General features: G+C 44.1%; 2 protein-coding genes across 8 annotated transcripts in view; one reads left to right on the forward strand and one right to left on the reverse strand.

The window, feature by feature from the left end:
• Window positions 1–10880, forward strand: part of LOC120948871 (octopamine receptor beta-2R) — an 89118-nt gene extending 78238 nt beyond the window's left edge. For all 5 annotated transcript variants that reach the window (XM_040365668.2, XM_040365671.2, XM_040365669.2 and 2 more), the window contains 6 exons: window positions 640–1539; window positions 1756–1854; window positions 2085–2183; window positions 2392–2513; window positions 3225–3672; window positions 4213–10880. In XM_040365668.2, the coding sequence (XP_040221602.2) occupies window positions 1049–1539; window positions 1756–1854; window positions 2085–2183; window positions 2392–2513; window positions 3225–3672; window positions 4213–4534 (1581 nt within the window). In that variant the 5' untranslated portion in view covers window positions 640–1048 and the 3' untranslated portion in view covers window positions 4535–10880. The remainder of the gene's footprint in view (window positions 1–639; window positions 1540–1755; window positions 1855–2084; window positions 2184–2391; window positions 2514–3224; window positions 3673–4212) is intronic.
• A 533-nt stretch (window positions 10881–11413) lies between these two features.
• LOC120949796 (octopamine receptor beta-3R-like) overlaps window positions 11414–18933 on the reverse strand; it is a 60411-nt gene continuing 52891 nt past the window's right edge. For all 3 annotated transcript variants that reach the window (XM_040367314.2, XM_040367309.2, XM_040367310.2), the window contains one exon: window positions 11414–15455. In XM_040367314.2, coding sequence (XP_040223248.2) covers window positions 15236–15455 — 220 coding nt within the window. In that variant the 3' untranslated portion in view covers window positions 11414–15235. The remainder of the gene's footprint in view (window positions 15456–18933) is intronic.

Genomic DNA, 18933 nt, shown 5'->3' on the forward strand with positions numbered 1-18933 from the left:
ACGGGGTCAGCAGTGTCGTCCACCGAAGGAAGTGCCCCGGGGAGACATGTATATCATTCACCTGCAACGATATAGCGAGCTGCGAGCGTCAAGATGTACCTTTGCGAGCAAGTAATTTTATTACACAAAAGTGCATTCTTGATGATCACAGTGCAGTTTCCAGCCTTCTTTACGGTGCAATTGACACATGTCTGCTGATAAAACAGGAGACAGGCGAACTTTATCGTCGTTTCAAGCACCGGTTGGATAAAGGCGCTTATCGGAATATATTGGAGAAGCGTTCAATAATAGATGAGATAAAGTGTACAAAGATGTGAGATCACAAAATGCTTTGCATTGAAACACTGGCATGGGTACATTGCTTCTGAAATATTCGCAGTCGGGTGGATTCATTTTTTATGTTTAGTTAAGTAATTTTACTCTCTTTTTTCCTAATGAAGTATATTGTACAATTCCTGAATGTTTAGCATCGAATAGAATGTTATGAAAGGTGATATGCAATTCACGCAAGCTATTAACATCTTCTGCTCAAACGATCCACTTACAAACTGCAAAGTTCATTATCGTAAATTGATTATGCATGCTCTTTGCTTGACGAAAAAGGTTTGACACACTCTTTGTATTTGCTTTTCATTCCAGGAGCGCAGTCTGCATTCAACATTACCGCCAGGCTATTGCAAACCATTCCAGCCATATCGCTCAAGATGTGTACGAGTGTACATAGAAGTAGCAGAAAATTAATGATCATCAAATCAAAGATGAAGTGTCACTGAGCGGCGTTCAAAGCGAGCGGTTCGCTGCCACTGTCAATCAAATGGAATACCTTTGCGTTGGAGAGCTACCGTGAGTGATAAAAAGTGTGTGTAAGAGAGTGAGAAAGAAATAGAGCGAGAGAGATAGGGAGACAGGGATATTCTTTTGTACGACAACAGAAGCAAGTGTGGGCCAGCAGCGAACAAGTGGAGTAGCAAGTGAGACAAGTGAAGTCGCCGAACCCGACCCGGAACTGCGACACGGGTCCTGTGCTGCGTAGCGTCCCGTTAACTGTATGATGAATCCTTCCAACGATGACACGACGAACTACATGGTCTCATCCTCATCGTCATCCTCGCACCTGCAGTCGGCCGCTGCCCTGCTCGCCTCCACGTTCGGGCTCGCCGACGGGACCGTCCTCTACAACCACAGTGTGCGCGACCGGGGAGACGCTGGCGCACTGGCGGCGGCATCGGCGGCGTCAGTGGCAGGCACCGGGGGGCTCGAGAGCGCCACCGCCGGCGGGGACACGCTGTCCGTGTTCGATGCGTCCGGCAGCAGCATAATGTTGCAGGGCTTCTCGTCCACCGCACCCATCGGCGGCACGATCGAGACGGTCGGGGCGAACGAATCGATCGTCGACGGGGGGATCGACGCCGGTGGTGGCGAATGGATCGACGTGGTGCTGCTGGTGCTGAAGGCTTCCATCATGATGTTCATCATCGTCGCTGCCATCTTCGGCAATCTGCTCGTCATCATCTCGGTTAAGCGCCATAGGAAGCTAAGGTAAGGTCTCCAACGAAAAACAAAGGAAGCACAAGCGGGGTGCGCATATTCCGGTCCATCCGGTTCGAACGTAATAACGCTGTTCGGGCGTGCTAATGCGTCAGGGGGAGGGAGATTATGAAAGCGTAGAAATGTGCCAACTAATGCCGAACTCGACTAAAACCGTTCCGCCCGGGTACAATGTCTTAATCGCCGGTTTTTCGCTCTGTTTCGCAGGGTTATCACAAACTATTTCGTCGTATCGCTCGCCATGGCTGACATCATGGTGGCGATGATGGCCATGACATTCAACTTTAGCGTACAAATAACGGGAAGGTAAGTGCGATCGTGTGAATTGAGCGTCGGGTCTGGGAAAGCCCATTTTGAGGTGTGTTTTATTGGAATTTTGATTAGCAAAATTCGTCTTCGTTGGTCGATCAAGTGCACGGAGGCAAGCGGAGGCGTTGCCTGGGCCATCCTGTATTGAGTGGACAATGATACGAAGTATTTTGAAGCCATAATGATTGGAAAATGTGTTTTGCACTTTATTTTTTGTGCGCGTTTAGCTGGAAATTTGGGTCGTTCATGTGTGACGTGTGGAACAGCCTAGATGTCTACTTCTCCACAGCCAGTATACTTCATCTTTGCTGTATTTCAGTGGATAGGTAAGTAGATACTTATGGAAACCTTTTGTTTTTTTTTTGACACAAAAGTCATTTCTGGTGAATTTCCGTTGTGCAATCCTTTTATCACTTTCAATTATAGAAATAAAAATCTTGGAAGCAAGCTTATACCAGATCAAATTCCACGTTCCGACAGTAGCTCTATTCCCCGATTGATTGGATTCTCGCTATTTTTTTTCTATTTTTGCAGATATTACGCCATAGTGAAACCACTTAAGTATCCCATAAGTATGACGAAGCGAGTTGTAGCGATAATGTTATTAAATACATGGATATCACCAGCGCTGTTGTCATTCGTGCCAATCTTTGCCGGTAAGTGTGGATGTGCTGCTGCATGCATATGACATGACTGGCATGACACGACACTCACAGATACGGACAGGATAAGGTGATAATCGGCTGGGATGACAATGTTCGATCAAAATGCTGTAATGGTAAACGGATTAATTGATGTAATTGAAGTTAATCGATCGGAACATCTTGTCGATGGACGGGTTTTTGCTTTGCTGTGACTGGTGCTGTTGATTTTGGGCTTGACACAATAATTAAATTATTCATGGGTGTAGCGCTTCTTGCAAAGCTACTCCCCGGTGGCACTTTCTTATCGACTCCAACACGATAAGTCTTTCGGCAGAAGGGAAGAAATTAAATCGTTTTATTGATCGAAACACACAAGGTACGAAATGCGCTTGGGACGGTGTGCCACAAAAGGCATTCATTATGTACGAGACGACGATGCTAATGAAGCATGTCAAAGGTCAACATAGAAGTTTGGTTTCTGCCACAGAGCAACATTAGTGGCACGGAGACACGACTCAACTTTGCTAGGAAAACGGAAACCCCAGTAAGGGCAGTAGTTTTGGGATTTTCCGATTATCACCTGCCTACGATCTTGACGTATTCTGTGAAGTGACATGGAAACGAACATTGTTCATCACAATTGTAAATGAACCACAACCCAAAAGCAATGTAATTGAATAATTCATAACAGCCATATGAAAAATCGTTTTGTACCCTTCGCAGGTTGGTACACTACAGAAAAGCACAAGCAGGAGGTGCTCGATAACCCGGACAGCTGCCTGTTCATTGTCAACAAACCGTACGCGGTCATCTCGAGCTCCATCTCGTTCTTCATCCCGTGCACAATCATGGTGTTCACGTACTTCCAGATATTCCGTGAGGCCAACCGACAGGAGAAGCAGCTGGCCCTCCGCCAGGGCACTGCCATGCTGATGCACCAGCACAATACGGGCGGGGGCGTTGGTGGTGGTGGCAGCGGCGGCGGCACCAATGGCGAGGCGCTCAGTGGCAGCGGTTCCTCCAAGACGCTCACGCTGCACGAGGTGGACGCGGAGCAGACGCCGACCAAGGATCGGCATCTGATAAAGATGAAGCGAGAGCACAAGGCTGCCCGGACGCTTGGCATCATTATGGGAACGTTCATACTGTGCTGGCTTCCGTTTTTCCTCTGGTAAGTGGTGTTGTTGATGCGTTTGGTTCTGCGTAGGCAACCTTCCAAACAGTTCGAACCTTGTATTGCCTAGCGTGAGGCGTTTTGTACTTGCATATTCAGCAAAAATATCTGAAAACTGAATAACATATCCGTAGGGCCTTAAATCAATCCAAAGATCTTATCATAGCGGTGAGCAACAGTAGCTCGGCTTTTAATCAATTTAATGATTCCTGTTTACTCTATCCATAACGAATATTGTTCTGCAATATTCAAAGCGTGCAATTTAGATTGATTGCAAACGCACACCAAGTAAATATTTATCCAATTTGGGGTTAACTTGAAGTTTAAACATCTGAAACCTTACCTTCAAGCGTCTGTGGTTAAGCTTACTTCATTCTAACCCTGGCTACTACCAGTGTAGCGAAGGTTGATTGAAGGCTTGCACAATAAATAACGCCTCCCGACCTGTAACTCCCGCACGACAGTACGTCAAACAGCCCAGTAAAACAATAAATTCACCACATCTACTCCATCTTTCGCCCACCGCCCACCCACTAGGTACATCATCACGTCGCTGTGTGACCGGTGCCCCAATCCGGACATTGTCGTTGCGCTGGTCTTCTGGATCGGGTACTTCAACTCGACGCTCAACCCGCTCATCTACGCCTACTTCAACCGGGACTTCCGGGAAGCGTTCCGGAACACGCTCGACTGCATGTTCTGTGCCTGGTGGCGCCGGGAAACGTCTCCGCTGGACATCAACGTTCGGCGGGCGAGCCTCCGGTACGACTGCCGGGCGAAGAGCGTCTACTCCGAGAGCTACCTGCGGCCCTCGTCCCAGACCGATCGGTTCCACAGCGAGATCGGCGAAAGTCTGTAACGGCGGTACGATGACGTCGATGCTGAGGCCACCGAGTGTACCCGTTTGTTCTGAGCGCTGCCGAGCGAGATCTGCCCGACCGCGTCCAGACACCAGCCAGCCGTGCGGCACTGTTGTTTGCAATACATGCCAAAGAAGACTAGACCCCCGGACAAAAGGTACGCCGCATGGTAAGCCGTTTGCAGCCCAGCAGAAAGGGGAGCCAGCCGTCACAAGCAGTCGTTACCAAGTGATACGTTACTATCTTGTTTTTGTTACTGTACACTATATAGCTGTTAAGAGTTTGTAATGCGTCGGATTCTATTGCTTGGTTATGTATTTATTACCTTTTAGCGGATAGTTTATTGTGCCGTTCATCGAGGTCGAAGTCTGTTTAGTTGCGTAGTTGTTTTCTTCTTCTTCTGTTACTAGTTATTAGCTACTGTTACGAGACCAGTCGTGGTCTTGACTGTTACCTATGCCTATGTTGACAAAAAATTTGTAAGTTGTAAGAAATGCGTACAGTTAAATGACTTTAAACCGATGCCCTTACCCTTGAACAAACATGTCCAGCTATGAGATTCGTTATTGAGAACGCTTTGCCCTTACTCGTGACGACATACCGTCAAATGTGTGATCTGACTTTGCTCTACTATCTGTTGACGCTATTTCCCCCAATAGTGACTTTCTGCTTGCGTCCAGCCAACCAAAACTTCCCAAAATTAGCTCCTACTCAAGTGTGAATCTTTAACGCCAGTAGACACAAAAAACAACAACAAACAGCTCACAGTGCCCTTTTGCCCATCTGTCAAGCCAAAAGGGCATAGTGCGAATGTACGCACACGGAATGTAGGCAGATAGGTGCTTTTATTAATAGCAAGCGCATTGGACATTGGCCCTTTCCTATCCCCCAACCTACGCCACCTATATCGCGCTGCCGAATCGCTGCCAGTTTTATCCAACCCGTGTATGTGTGTGTGAGTGTATGCTACATTTACCGCACGAACCGCGAACCGTGCTGCTAATGATCTGTACAGTGCAGGGCTAAGCTGTGGTATGCGCTCCCACGCCTCTCGAAGGTGCTCGAAAGTGCAACGAATCTTGGTGTAGAAATGGCCATAAAAATCTCACTACAAATGTCCCACAATGGAAAGGCAAGTGGAAATGTGAACCGGCAGACAGGTGGGATATATCGTATAGCAGTAAGATCAATTTATCACCAAACATTCATACGTACCAGCGGGCAGTGGACTCTGAAATACATTCTTCAAAATACACATAAACGCACACACACACACATGCAGAGCGTATAACACTATTCAATGCGGGTATTTGTTTGTAAGAATTCGTAGATTGTACTTCAGACACCGTTGTGTAGAGTAGCAAAAGGGATAGAATCAGAAGAGTATTAGAGAAAAGCGAATAAAAAATAAATAAATAAATAAATACATCCACAGAATGACAACAAGCCAGTGATCGGAAATGAATGTTAATATTTAGCATCAAAAACGATAGTAGACACATTTTGCAATGAATCCATGTAGCCAAGTGGTAGTGGAATGATAGTCTCATAGCGATTTAAAACAAAGAAGCAAGGCAAATAATGATATAACATAATAGTTTGGTCTGATAAGTGTGTGCGCGTGTGTTATAAGTGGACAATGAACTGAGGAAGAATTAGAAAACAAAACGGAAGTAAACATACCATTATGTTCAATGAAGGAAAAATACAATAAGCAACACATGATATGTATTACAAAGTGAAGTAGTGAAATGGAAACAGAAAATCATATTTCACAAAAGCCGTAATGGACATGAAAGAATGAACGAGATGAAAGGGAGATTAAATAATGAGTAGCAACTATGGAAGCGGCAAAAAAGTGAGATGCTAAAAATGCACAAAATGGTGACACTAGATTCAGTGGTGGACCCTGGAACCACTGAGCACAAGCAGGCATCTCGCGTAGAAAAAAAGCAGATATTCATCAAAAAAGAAAGGTACGTTGCTTGTATGTTTTATTAATCTTTACGCTTAATTATTACCCCTCCCGAAACGGTTCGGTTCACCGAAGGTTGACGGCATGCCAAGAATCAATGCTGCATCTTGTGCTTCCAATTTCTAAACCGCACCCTGGTACACACTGTTGGGCTCGGGTGGGGGGTGAATTTTGTCCAACAACGTTCCTATCCTTTACGCTGGCGATGATTGATGATCGCGCAGATTACACCCACGTCGTGTTCAACGGCGACCTGCTTTCCGATTGGCTCGCACGGTGCAACGATGCAACAGATGGGACGATGCGAACGCATTCCATCCCACGGTAGAAGCAGCAGCAGCTGCCTTTCCCAGCTAAAGACAAGCTGTTTCGCCTGTCGAAAGGAGACGGTTGGACGAATTAATTGACATCGACATGGACGAAAACGGTACCAGAGCGCTAAATCAGCCCCGTGACCGGCTCGAACTGCTGCCCTGTGCGGTGGGACGAGCGCTTGCATGTAATGGCAATGAAATACAGATCAACATCTCATCGTTGGCTACTTGGAACGGTGTCATTTTGGGTAGGGAGTGCCGCAATCTCGTCGAAGCTTTCTGCTGAACGCTTGCAGACGCACCCTAACGTTGCATCATAGTCTTGCGAGCAACCGGAGGCTAAGCACACCGTTTGTTTGCTTGTAATTGCCAGCGGGTTCATGTACTTCGGCTGTAATTTACATACCGATTTCCGTACGATGCAGCTGTGATGCTGATGTTGGCACACGGTTGCGGGGGCGAAAGCATCGGTCGCGTTCAATTTACGGCTCAACGGGAAATTGCCAAAAACTGATTCCGATGCGTTACAGCAAACAGTGGAGCTGTGATTGAAGCAGGATTCACGCAAGTATCGGCACCGTGCTGAAAGGATTGAATTTTGAAACATATCAACTGAACGCTGAAATCACAACATCCAACCAAACATTGGTTGCGAATGGGTCAAATTTTCAACGCATCGATATGCTTGTTGTGAAATGCAGATGCTAATTGCAACTTTCAACTGACATCGATGTGCCGTTGAGTGAGCATACTGTCGGCGAGTTCCAGCAAAGTCCTTTGTTGCTGCTTCCCAAACGTAAATTCTTTGTTCTATAGCCAGTCAGTGGGCCAACGTAAAACGTGAAACAAAATGAACCAAAAGTGAAGATAGAAGAAAAGGCGAGAAAACTAAATTCAATAATAAAAGGAAAACATACCACCGGCTAGAAAGCGATGCACTTGTCTTGGAAGTGCATTACTGGCAACTCGGGAGGTAACGCAGCACACCAACCAGCAAGTGCATCGCTCGACGGCACATCTTGATCGTACATGCCGGTACGATGTAAAGCGATAAGTGTTGGAATAATACAGAAAAGCAATATTAAGTGTACTATAAAGTAAAGCAAAAGTGGCACCCCTAGCCTGTTAAGCGTACTCCTTTGAGCCATTCCGCATTTGATAGCTATCATGCCATGACGTAGTGGACCGAAGAGCAAATCGTTGGGTTTGATAAAACAATGTAGGAATTGTAGAGTGAAAGAAAATAGCTTCCGGTAGGAACATTTCATTGTTCGACCGATGAAAAGATGTATATAATCGATGTGAACTCGTTCCGATTCATTTACACTGAAGCGAAGCGAACTATAGGTCAGATGTAGTGCTTCTTGTATCGTCCATTTTCCTATTGCGATTTTTTAGTGTACGTTGCATCGCTAGCAGTAGAGATTTGGCATGAGCAAATTATGCAAAACATTTGCTGAATTCTATTATTTATATTGCGTTTGATGTACAATTCCTACGGTGCATGGTAATGGATCGGTCAACTCCGCGATGTACGTGGTACTACATCACATATCAAAGTAGCTACATTGTGTGTAGGGCTTTCGAGGAACGATGTATTGTGAAATCATTACTTTGATTTCTAACGAATTCTTATGAAGAGCGGTTTGACTGGCAGTCTTCTAGAATGAGCAAAACACTGAAGTACGAAATATGCTGTCTTGAATAGTTTAATCGTGCTGTGTTCTGAAAACGAAACACGTGTATCGTTACTGGAACTGAAAGTCATTTTAGCTCTTTTTTATATCCTACAGACAGTAGCATCGAACATAGATGACAACATAGCATCCATCACACACACTCACATATACATACTTCTCCTCTAAAAGAAATAGATGTTTCCAACATTTGTTGGAGTTTCGTTCACATTACGATGTGCGACTGTATTCCAAACGAAGCAACAGCTTGTCTCATTTATTCGTTCCGTTGAGTTCACCCGTAGAGTGTAGAAAACCTACCAAACATCGTTTGTAAATGTGTTTGCATGCATGTGCACCAATGCAAATGCAACCAAACCCAACCTTCAAAGTGTGCTGTTAACAGAGAATATGCTCGGATGCTTCCGCACGGGGATACTGGCTCTACAATTTGACTCTTGACCGAACGGCATAGGGATTAATGCGCGCGGGCGTGTACGCGACGGGGAGCGAATGGGGTGACGTGTATGCGTGTGGCAGTGGCCGCCACTCTGCCATCAAGCAGTGGCCACTGGAGTGCGTGTGAGTGTAGCTCGTTGTAAAATACTCGGAAGCGGAAGAGCAAACAATCAGAATGATCGTGCTAGGTGGGGCGCGGTGGAGATGGAAAACTATTCATCATAAATGCAAATATAGAGATAAATCGGATGAAACCATCCAATTCTAAACCGTTCCGTTTTCTTCCGGATGTGTGTGTGTGTGTACGAGTGAGTGTGAGTATCTCCTTTGCAGCGTGTTACCATGCGCCAGAAAACACCGAATACACGTAAACTAAAGATAGTAATAAAAATTTCGTAAAAACGTAAACATTTCGCATGCAATCTACACACAGCAACGGAGCGCCTGGACGATACGGCACAGGTAAATGGGGTGGCATCACACTGAGTGCGTTGCTGAGAGAGAGAGAGACAGAGATGGTAACATTAGCGAGAAAGCAGGGGAAAAAGGAGCGAAACTAAAGAAAATAGATAAAGGTGTTCAAATGCACGCAAAAGATAAAAGAGCGTTCATCGAAGATGCTTGAGCTAAGAGTGTTCCGTTTCCACTTCCTCCTTGCCCCAACGCTCCTCATTGACGGTGAGCGAGCTCGGAGTGAAAGAAGCTGGCCACATGCTTGATGTGTATCTCATGTTCATAATTAAACCGGCAAAGTGTAACAAATCTGGCGTTCAACAATCAAAACTGTTTCCTTCCCCTTACACAATATGTAGGATGTAGAGTGAAATTTAAACAACAATATGGAACAAGATCCAAACCAACCAAGTTAACCGATGTGTTAAAGAGGGGTGCGTATGTGTGCGGCAGTGGTCACGGCGTTGTGAGTCATTTTGATCATTCTGGGTTGAGCAATGTGATGTGGGACGATCGTTCCGGAAAAAAGTAAGAAAAAACACACCTATATTGGCATTGAATGCATTGTGAGAGACGAATTGAGGATAATGGGCACATGGTGTGGGACGAAGCAAAGCAGAATGGCGGATATTCTTAGTAAATGTATGTACAATACACAACACAGCGGCCACACGCACACACACAAACACGTACACTTACAGGCAGACGTAGTGTTAATGGGTCTAGTCGTACAATTAATGCTTAACAATAGATAACTTTGTCTGGTGTAAATGTTATCCTTAAGAAGGTGTACCATTTCCGAAACAAAACGGCAAGCAACTATATCCAAAACAGATTCAGACAAAAATTCACAACCAACCAATCAAGAGATACACCTCTGTAATCGATTTGACGAAACTTGGTTGTATTTAACCGATCGGTTTTTGCGTTCGAATGTTTGTTCTCGATTTAATTCCAATTGAGAGGGTGACGAAAGCGTTGAATGAAAGGTGAAGCTGCACAACTGCAGCAAACGCATGATGAGTGAGACTAAGGTGATGCGGGTGGGAAAGACTCTAAGCGCAATACTAAAAAGATCGCAAAAACAGCGTAGCAATGTTTGAATCTAACAGTAACATGTTGAAGCGAGATGGATGCATTTATTTAATTAAGAAAAATAACAGACAGCTGATAGATTCGTACGCGAACACGCGGTTCACTTGACGCTTAATGCTCGCCCTGTTGCGGTACGGTCGCAATTGTTAGAAGCTGCTTTTATTTCGTACAAAATTGTGAAAGAGCTAAAAGAAAAGCAGAAAAAGCACTCATTATGAAATTGAAAACATTGTTATGGTTTAGGATTAGGATATAGTGTATTTATTTATTTTTGTATTCTTACCCCTTTCCTTGAATTGACGGTGACGTTGAATTGACGGTGCGTTTCGCTGAATAAAACAGAAATGATCATGACGATGTAAACGTACGATAATCATCGGGATTTGTTTGAACTTGCTTAATATCGCGATAAGATTAAAGAAAAGAGCCCGCGAAAGAATATCACATTTGATTTTTGTTTTCTGCATGTAGCGTATTTTATAATTCAGTTTAATGCTTATTTGATTTAAAAAAAACTGTTCATTAAACGGATGGCTTCGCAGGCAATCGTTTTCACTGTACAAAATAAACTGTATATGTATAACAGACTTTTCATAATAGTCTAAGATCTCACACATAGATGGCGTTGGTCGAAAGCGTTAGTTTATGATTGAATTTAATCGTCTGAATGTTCATTGTTTAACGTATGTTAAACATATTCAGTCAATAATAATTTTACATTGTTTTATATTTTTGCATTACTTTCCTGGTTACTAGTAAAGGGACAAACAATGTCTCTCATACTAGAACAAATATTTGTCATTCCACTTGCACACCAGGCGCCTCCATCGAGAGGAGAAAGGCGGTTTAATCTTTTGAATTTCAATTCCATTTTCTTTCTGCAAATGCACTCCAATACGTATCAAGTTTTGGTTACTATTTTCGACAGTCTTTATTCATGGTTGCTGTGGGTGTTTATTGTTATTTTGGGAGAGCCTGTGTACGGTACAGAGATACGATACGATAGCAGGTCTATCAGTGCTTATGCAGACGATTTTCCGTAACCTTTCAAATCAGATTTGCTGTTGAGTGTTTTCTATATTTTTGTTTCCATCACACACAGCAATTTCGATATACAGCAAACTACTCTTTCCCTCCGCCGCAGACGCAAACCGGAGCAGAGTTTAATTTTTTTAAATTCAGAATTGCCTTTAGCGAGGGCGCACAACGAAACGTTCATATTTGAAATAAATGTATGTTTTTAAATCATCTATTCGGAAATCATATTCTGATCAGCGCAGAAAATCCTTACAAATAGTTTGTCATTAAAATAATTTTCAAAAAGCTTCTCCACAACACTACACTACGGGAGTCGGCTAGCGTCTGCTCTATCCCACTCGTCATAAATACACAACTCACACACACACATGCACACAAAGATACACGCATATACACACACACACTTACACATACAAAATCAACACATACACCAAACAGCGATCCATCGTCGTTAACTAGGTGTGTGAATCATCAGTTGCCTTTTGTTGCATTAATATCGGTTTTGTATTCTTGTGCGAAGGGCGGGGATATGGTTTCACTGTGGCAATTTAGCAGCAACCACAGCATGTAATATAGTTAACAGTACGGGTTGTTAGTTTAACATCTTGCCGACTAATTTGTTCATTATACACGCTACTCATGTGTATAGGCTCCCAAAGTCATCTGGTGAATGGTGTTGACCGTCAACTTACTGACTGGTCAGCTAATATAACGTGAAAAACAACCTTGACATTCGCTCTGTTTCTGTTTAACCCTCTTTAACCGCAATATACGTATCTAGCCAAGGTCATCCGCATACATGGCTACACTATATACAAAACATTTCACGCACACAAACACACTCACAAACTAATATTGTTGTTATTAATCAACGCCATCATTAAGCAGTGCGGAATGTTTTAATTACCCGTTGTTCATTGTTTAAGCTAGGAATTATCTCACTTGAAAGTTTGTAACCAGTACTAGTTTGGTGAAATTGATTCAGCTATGTTATTCCTACATCGCCCTACCTGCTTCTGTATATTATTCAACCGTTTTTTTGGGAGGAAAGTAATTGTTCCGTACATAGCTTCTGTACGCTACGTGTATTCACAACTAACACACATTACTGTTGTTTGCTTGGCTAACTCTGCTTGCTATGTTTTGCACAATATAACAACAAAATATCACAAAACTTAGCTCCTTTTAAGTGACAGCTCCAGCCTGACCTTATGAAACTTATTCCTTAGCTGTACACATTGCGACCTTAATGCGGTGGATTGTCGGTTTTGGATTGCTGTTGTAAAATAAATGAGTAAACATTGTTGTTCCCTAATGGAAAACGTTGAACATTGATCCATCTTGTGTTTCTAAACAACTGACGCTTAATCGGCATTAATGCATAATTTCCGCAGGATAAATGCATCTCAAATACGAACCTCAAAATTGTCACATAAAAATACAACATTCACGCAAAACATAATTCACAGTTCAGTTTAACTAGTAATAAAACAAATAATCGAGTCCAAATCAACACCTTTCTTTACAAAGCTTTGTACTAAATCACGAACAGCTAGCAGGCTTTCAACGGCAGAAAGATGATTCTGTTCGTAGAATGAAACATTTCAAGAAATGAAACGGCATGAAACGATAATTCTGCTGTGAAACATTTCAGCACTACTGCTTTCAAAAAAGCTCACACGGTACTGCTTGGCGTAGAATGGAACAAAGCTTTCTTTTAAATTTTATAGTATATTACCTAACAGCTTCATCGCTATCATCGATTCGTTTTTCGTTAGTGACACAAAAAATCCCGCATCCTTGCCTGTGCACCTATGAACACCTACCAAATTCATTCATTTTATTCTGCCTAGATTTTGATATATTGCGAGTACCGCTCGCCGCTCCTCTGCTGTCAGACACACCGGCATGCTAAACAGTTACATCTAGTGTTACATCTACTGTAGGGGCCGTCTGTATTTTATCTCGTTTTGTTGCCTCATTCGTCACCATCACCATACCGAAACGGAAGGTGCAAAGGAAGAGGTGGATTTAATAACACCTACAATTATTGCTACATTTCACACTAGTGGGCGGTCTAAGTACGTGGGCGCCCGGTTTCGCCAGCGGGAACATCAACAGCAGCGCAGACGACAGTAACTGGGAATATCATTTTGTACGAGGGATCGAGTGAAAGAAAAACAAATGCAATACAAAAACGAGAAAATAACTCTGTCGATGCTACAACCGTTTCGGTGAGACTTTTTAGGGATAGTTACATTCCTCCCCCAATAGAATGTGTAAAAGCAAACCTAGCTGTCTCTAACTAAGGTTAACAGGGCTTTGTTTGTTGCTTTTAGTCATGCAATTTCGATTTGTGCGTTTATACCTTGACGCTTTTGTCTATGCGAATGTGTGCAATCAACATCACCATGTCGAACTTAAACCATATCGTTCCTTCTCTAGTTGCATGGAAAATCCGCTTACTGCCAAGTTTGGTCGTGCAAGTTTCAAGCCACCATAGGAACCTGTCGCAACCAAAAAAAAATCCTGCAAATGACCGTAAAAGCACAGCCGAGGTTGCTCACGATCCCGGTACGGTGGAAGCAACATTCACCAACAACAGGTAGCCAATTCCCCGGCCCCGGTGGGAACCGAAAGCCGATGGGTAAATAACGCTGAAAGCGTTTGCACCTTCCGTGTGTTTGCTTTCCGTGCGTGGCTCCCCTCCTCTGTCTGTGTAATTGTGTGTGTGTGTGTGTACACAATGAACATTGTGTACCGAAGATTGCAAGCTTTCGATACACACAAACAACCTCCCTCTCCCCCTCTGACCCGCACATCCGATACACACTGTTTGTCAATATTTGTGTCCCGCCATAGGCAGAGTCGCACGAATTGATCAAAGCTGACACAATCTGCCGCGCAGGGAAGTGAACAAACAGTGTTCGCCTTTTACCCAATTTCGCCCCCGTACTATGCCGGGCTGTATCGCCGATGGTGCGCCATTCTTTGCCGTGTCCAATGCCGAGGGCCAAATGTGTCCCCAAACACAGGAGCACACCCCAGCAGCATCTGTCTAATTCGATTTTGAATCAGCACAACGCAGACATCATTCGGTTTTTTTTCTGTCATTTTTTCTGCTGCGGGTATTTTGTTGCTCGCTTCCCATTTCGAATTTGTGACACCTCACAGCAGGGTGCGGGCTGGGCTGGCCTCCTTCGAGCAAAACCGTTCAATTATGCAGCACAAAGTGTCAGTCACGATCAGCGCGATGATACCCTGTGGAGCGAAAGCTTACCGCAGAGCTTATCAACACTGTTCCCTGGGCGCGGGTGGATTCGGTGGAAGAAGTGGAAAATGGGAAAGGATGCGGTTGCTACCTTGTTAGGTTGATAAAGTAGAGAAAAGCTACCCGTGAGTACAGAAGTACAGCGCGCACAATGTTTGATGAGAACATTCATCACGCATGGTACACTTGATCCACTGGGAAGGAGGATTTGTTACGTTTCACTTGTTTGTTTTTTTTGTTTGCGCAAGGACATACCAGAAACAACAAAAACTACAAAAAAATACACCCTTTTCTCCGAGTGTTTGCGTCCCCTCCAACGCAGTACGATAGCATGCGTGTGTGTGTGTTAACGAAAGAGGAAAAATGGAGCCGAAATGAAAGAGGAAGTTTCCTTACAGCCTACGGGTATGCACTTAATACTACACGTAGTAGACGCTGTGCCCGTACGGGCTGCGGCGAACGAAGCAGGGCAGCAGCGACTGGAGCGTGTTCCGGAACGCTTCCCGGAAGTCCCGGTTGAAGTAGGCGTAGATGAGCGGATTGAGCGTCGAGTTGAAGTACCCGATCCAGAACAGTACCGTGATGACAACGTCTGGGCAGGGGCAGGCTTCCTCGCCACACAGCGTCGTGATGACGTACCTGGGGGTTAACGTACGAAAGAAGGAATGTTAGAACATTACCTGAAGTAAAGTGATAGCAAACATTTTTGCATTCGTGTATTGGGATAGAGCAAAGACGACAAAAATGAATAAATATTTAGTCGATGGGTGGATCGGATGGATGGTTGCCGTTGTTTATATTGTTTTAGTCTTTATGTAGTGTTTTTAGTCTTTTAGTGCAGATAGGTGAACGCACTTTTGAAGTCGTCCCACAATTCACCTATCTTGGGTCAAAGGTCAGCAACGACAACAGCATGGAAGCTGAGTTGCGCGCAAGGATGCTGGCTGCCAACCGGTCATTCTACAGCCTGAAAAATCAGTTCACCTCCAAGAACCTGTCGCGACGGACGAAGCTGGGACTATATAGTACCTATATAGTACCAGTACTCACATACGCCTCTGAGACATGGACACTGTCCAAATCTGACGAAACCCTCTTAGCCGCGTTCGAGAGGAAGATGCTCAGAAGGATACTTGTGTGAGGATACTCAGAAGGTATGTGTGGAAGAACAATGGAGGAGCCGCTATAATGACGAGCTATACGAGATGTACGGCGACCTCACTGTCGTACAGCGAATAAAGCTCGCCAGGTTACGGTGGGCTGGCCATGTTATACGCATGGAAACGGACGACCCAGCCCGTAAAGTCTTTTTAGGGCCGTCCACAAGGACAGAGGTTGGCGTGGTAGGCCCAAATTGAGGTGGCAAGATGGCGTGGAGGCGTTCGTCATTAAGGCCGGGATAACGGACTGGCAGACGAAGGCGCGAGACCGTGAGCGGTTGCGGACACTCCTGAGGCAGGCCAAGACCGCAAAGCGGTTGTAGTGCCGGTAAAGTAAGTAAGTAAGTAAGTCTTTATAGGGTGAAACAACATTACCTCTTCCTCTGAATGATAATAATTGTACACTTTGATATAGCTGTCAGCCGGTCTCATAGTGCAGTCGTTCACTCGTACGACTTAACAACATGCCCGTAATGGGTTCAAGCCCCAAACGGACCGTGCCGCCATACGTAGGACTGACTAGCCTGCTATGGGGGGATAATCCACAAATCACTGAAAGCCTACTCCTCAAGTGGTACAGGCAGGCCTTTACCGACAACGGTTGTTGAGCCAAAGAAGAAGAAGATAATGCTGATGCCGCTGTATAGGATATATTGCCAAGACGAGGAAGGATTTTGTTGATTTATAAAGCAAAGCAACACAACATTTACGTTATGTATTCTATTCTATGAATTATCTTCCTTTCATAACTAAGGAAACAAGATATGTGTATACCTTTTTCCACTGTTGTTTGTACAGTTCGTCGTTTTGACTAAAATTTGCCATGATTTACTTTTGATGGTTTTGTGATACAAAGGATTTTTCTGTATTAAAAAAATAATAACAGTTATTTCAAGGGTTTGAATGCTATATTGATACACTGGATTAGACCGCCTCGGCCTGGTACATCTGATTGATTTGATTTACGCACACACAATTTCTGCGTAAAAAAAAATCAGTAATTGCCAAAATTGGACACTTACATCACTGTTTCGTGCACTTACCATGATTGAAACCTATAATCTATAACAACTTAAAGTGCATTACTTTGCTAAACGATCGTATTGTAAGCTGTATAAAACAGATTAAGAGATTGCAAATGCTTCCAGATTTCTTTATACCAGCGCGATGTTGGACAATATAAAACCAAAACAAAAACAAAAACCACTACAAACCAACAGCAGAAATCAAGTAAAACAAACAAATCCAACAAATTCATTAGCCGGTACCGGAAGCGGCATTACGCTTGTCCAAACTCGTTTAAACTTGAGCTTGCTTTTTATATTCCATTTTGTACGCCAGTCCTTCCTTCCCTCGTCACAGTAATTGTAGCGGAAAAAAGCACCACTTTACATTCCGTTTTGTTTTATCCGACTTTAGATTGTGTGTAATCCGAAAAATCGGCTTCCTGTGGTACCACCTAACAAACCGTTCACCGGTTTTCCGTCGGTGGATGATACCATGCCTCACACACACAAACAGAAAGAAAGCAGACACGAACCAAACTTCCGAAAACGAGAACCTTTGATTGCTGTTGGCAGTGTTTAGCAGTGAGATGACATTGAAAGGCAGACAGCAGCAGCAGCAGCAGCAGCTTCCCATACTTGCAAGAAGCCAGTTCATATTTCTGCCCGACCGTGCCCGACTACGACTTGACATATGTTGACAGGCTGCTCAAATCAACGTGCACAGCGCACATATGGGTTTCACGGTACAACGCTACGTTACTATTGCTGTCCGTAATTGTTTGTGCGTTCGTCGTTTCCACTTTCACTGCGCCACGCGGGGAGTGGGTGGAGAATTCACCCTGAATGATAAACAGATGGATTATCCGAGGCTCAGTGCTCCAACACGCGCTCGTCAAAAGTGTACGCCAGCACTCACGTGACGTTTCCCCAGGGGCAATACGCATACGGATGGGTGGTCGGGCTTGGGATGCTTGGGAACCAACAAAGAACGCATAACGAACGGTTTGCTCGGAGCGGAGCGGAGTAAATACAAAAAAAAACAAGCGCTAGTCCCGGAAAAATGTCCTGCCCGTCTCCGATTACAGCCACTTTTCACTTTTGATTCGCGGCAATCATTCTTGCGGATAACGAGCCGTTGAGTGGCTGCTGCGCCGCTTGCTCGTTCGTCGCGCGCGGGTCGGGTGGGTGTTTGACCGGGACCAAACCCTGGGATGGTTGGGTGTTTGGGGCCGAAAGGAGCGGGATGAGCGGATTTTCATTCGAAACTTTATCGAAGCTGTGAGGCCTTTTTCTTTTTTCTTCGCTCCCATTTCTGGTGAGGGTTGGTTTATGGTGCCTTCTTCTTATTTCTTTCCCATTTCTACCCACCCCGTTACGCTCTACTTATTTTGTTGCTGAAATAAAGCTTTTGCCTGTGTGTCGGTTAATGGAAACGATATTCATGGCGCATGGTTCCGTTGTTACTGTGCATAGGATTTCACAACCGTGTCCGAGTTGCTGGCGCTTGGAAAGTGGAAAAATCCTACGCATTAATTGAGCGTTTCCATTTAACCGGTGACAGTGAGGCAGAAGATGCTGGCCTGTACATGGAAGGGAAAAGTGCCCGCAGACAGTTTTAAACGATCATTGAATGAGCGCATGAAATGTGATTGAATTTTTTTATGCCATGCGCTTGTTTTTACTTATTTAACGTTTGATTAATTGATTATCTCTCAGTTATCTCTCAGTTATCTCTCAAAGAATTTAAAGGAAAAAAATAAGAGATTCTTTGAAATAGATAACAACACAGGTTGTATGTGTATGTATAATCAATATAATATAATTAAAGTAACAATCAGACAATCAAGACCACTAGTGATCATCGTAAATTTCGTAAATAGTTGCTATTAATGGTCGTTAACATTATTATTATTGTGTGATGGCACTGCTCCAATGGATCATACTTTAATT

Source organism: Anopheles coluzzii, chromosome 2, assembly GCF_943734685.1.
Source record: "Anopheles coluzzii chromosome 2, AcolN3, whole genome shotgun sequence".
NCBI lineage: Eukaryota > Metazoa > Arthropoda > Insecta > Diptera > Culicidae > Anopheles > Anopheles coluzzii.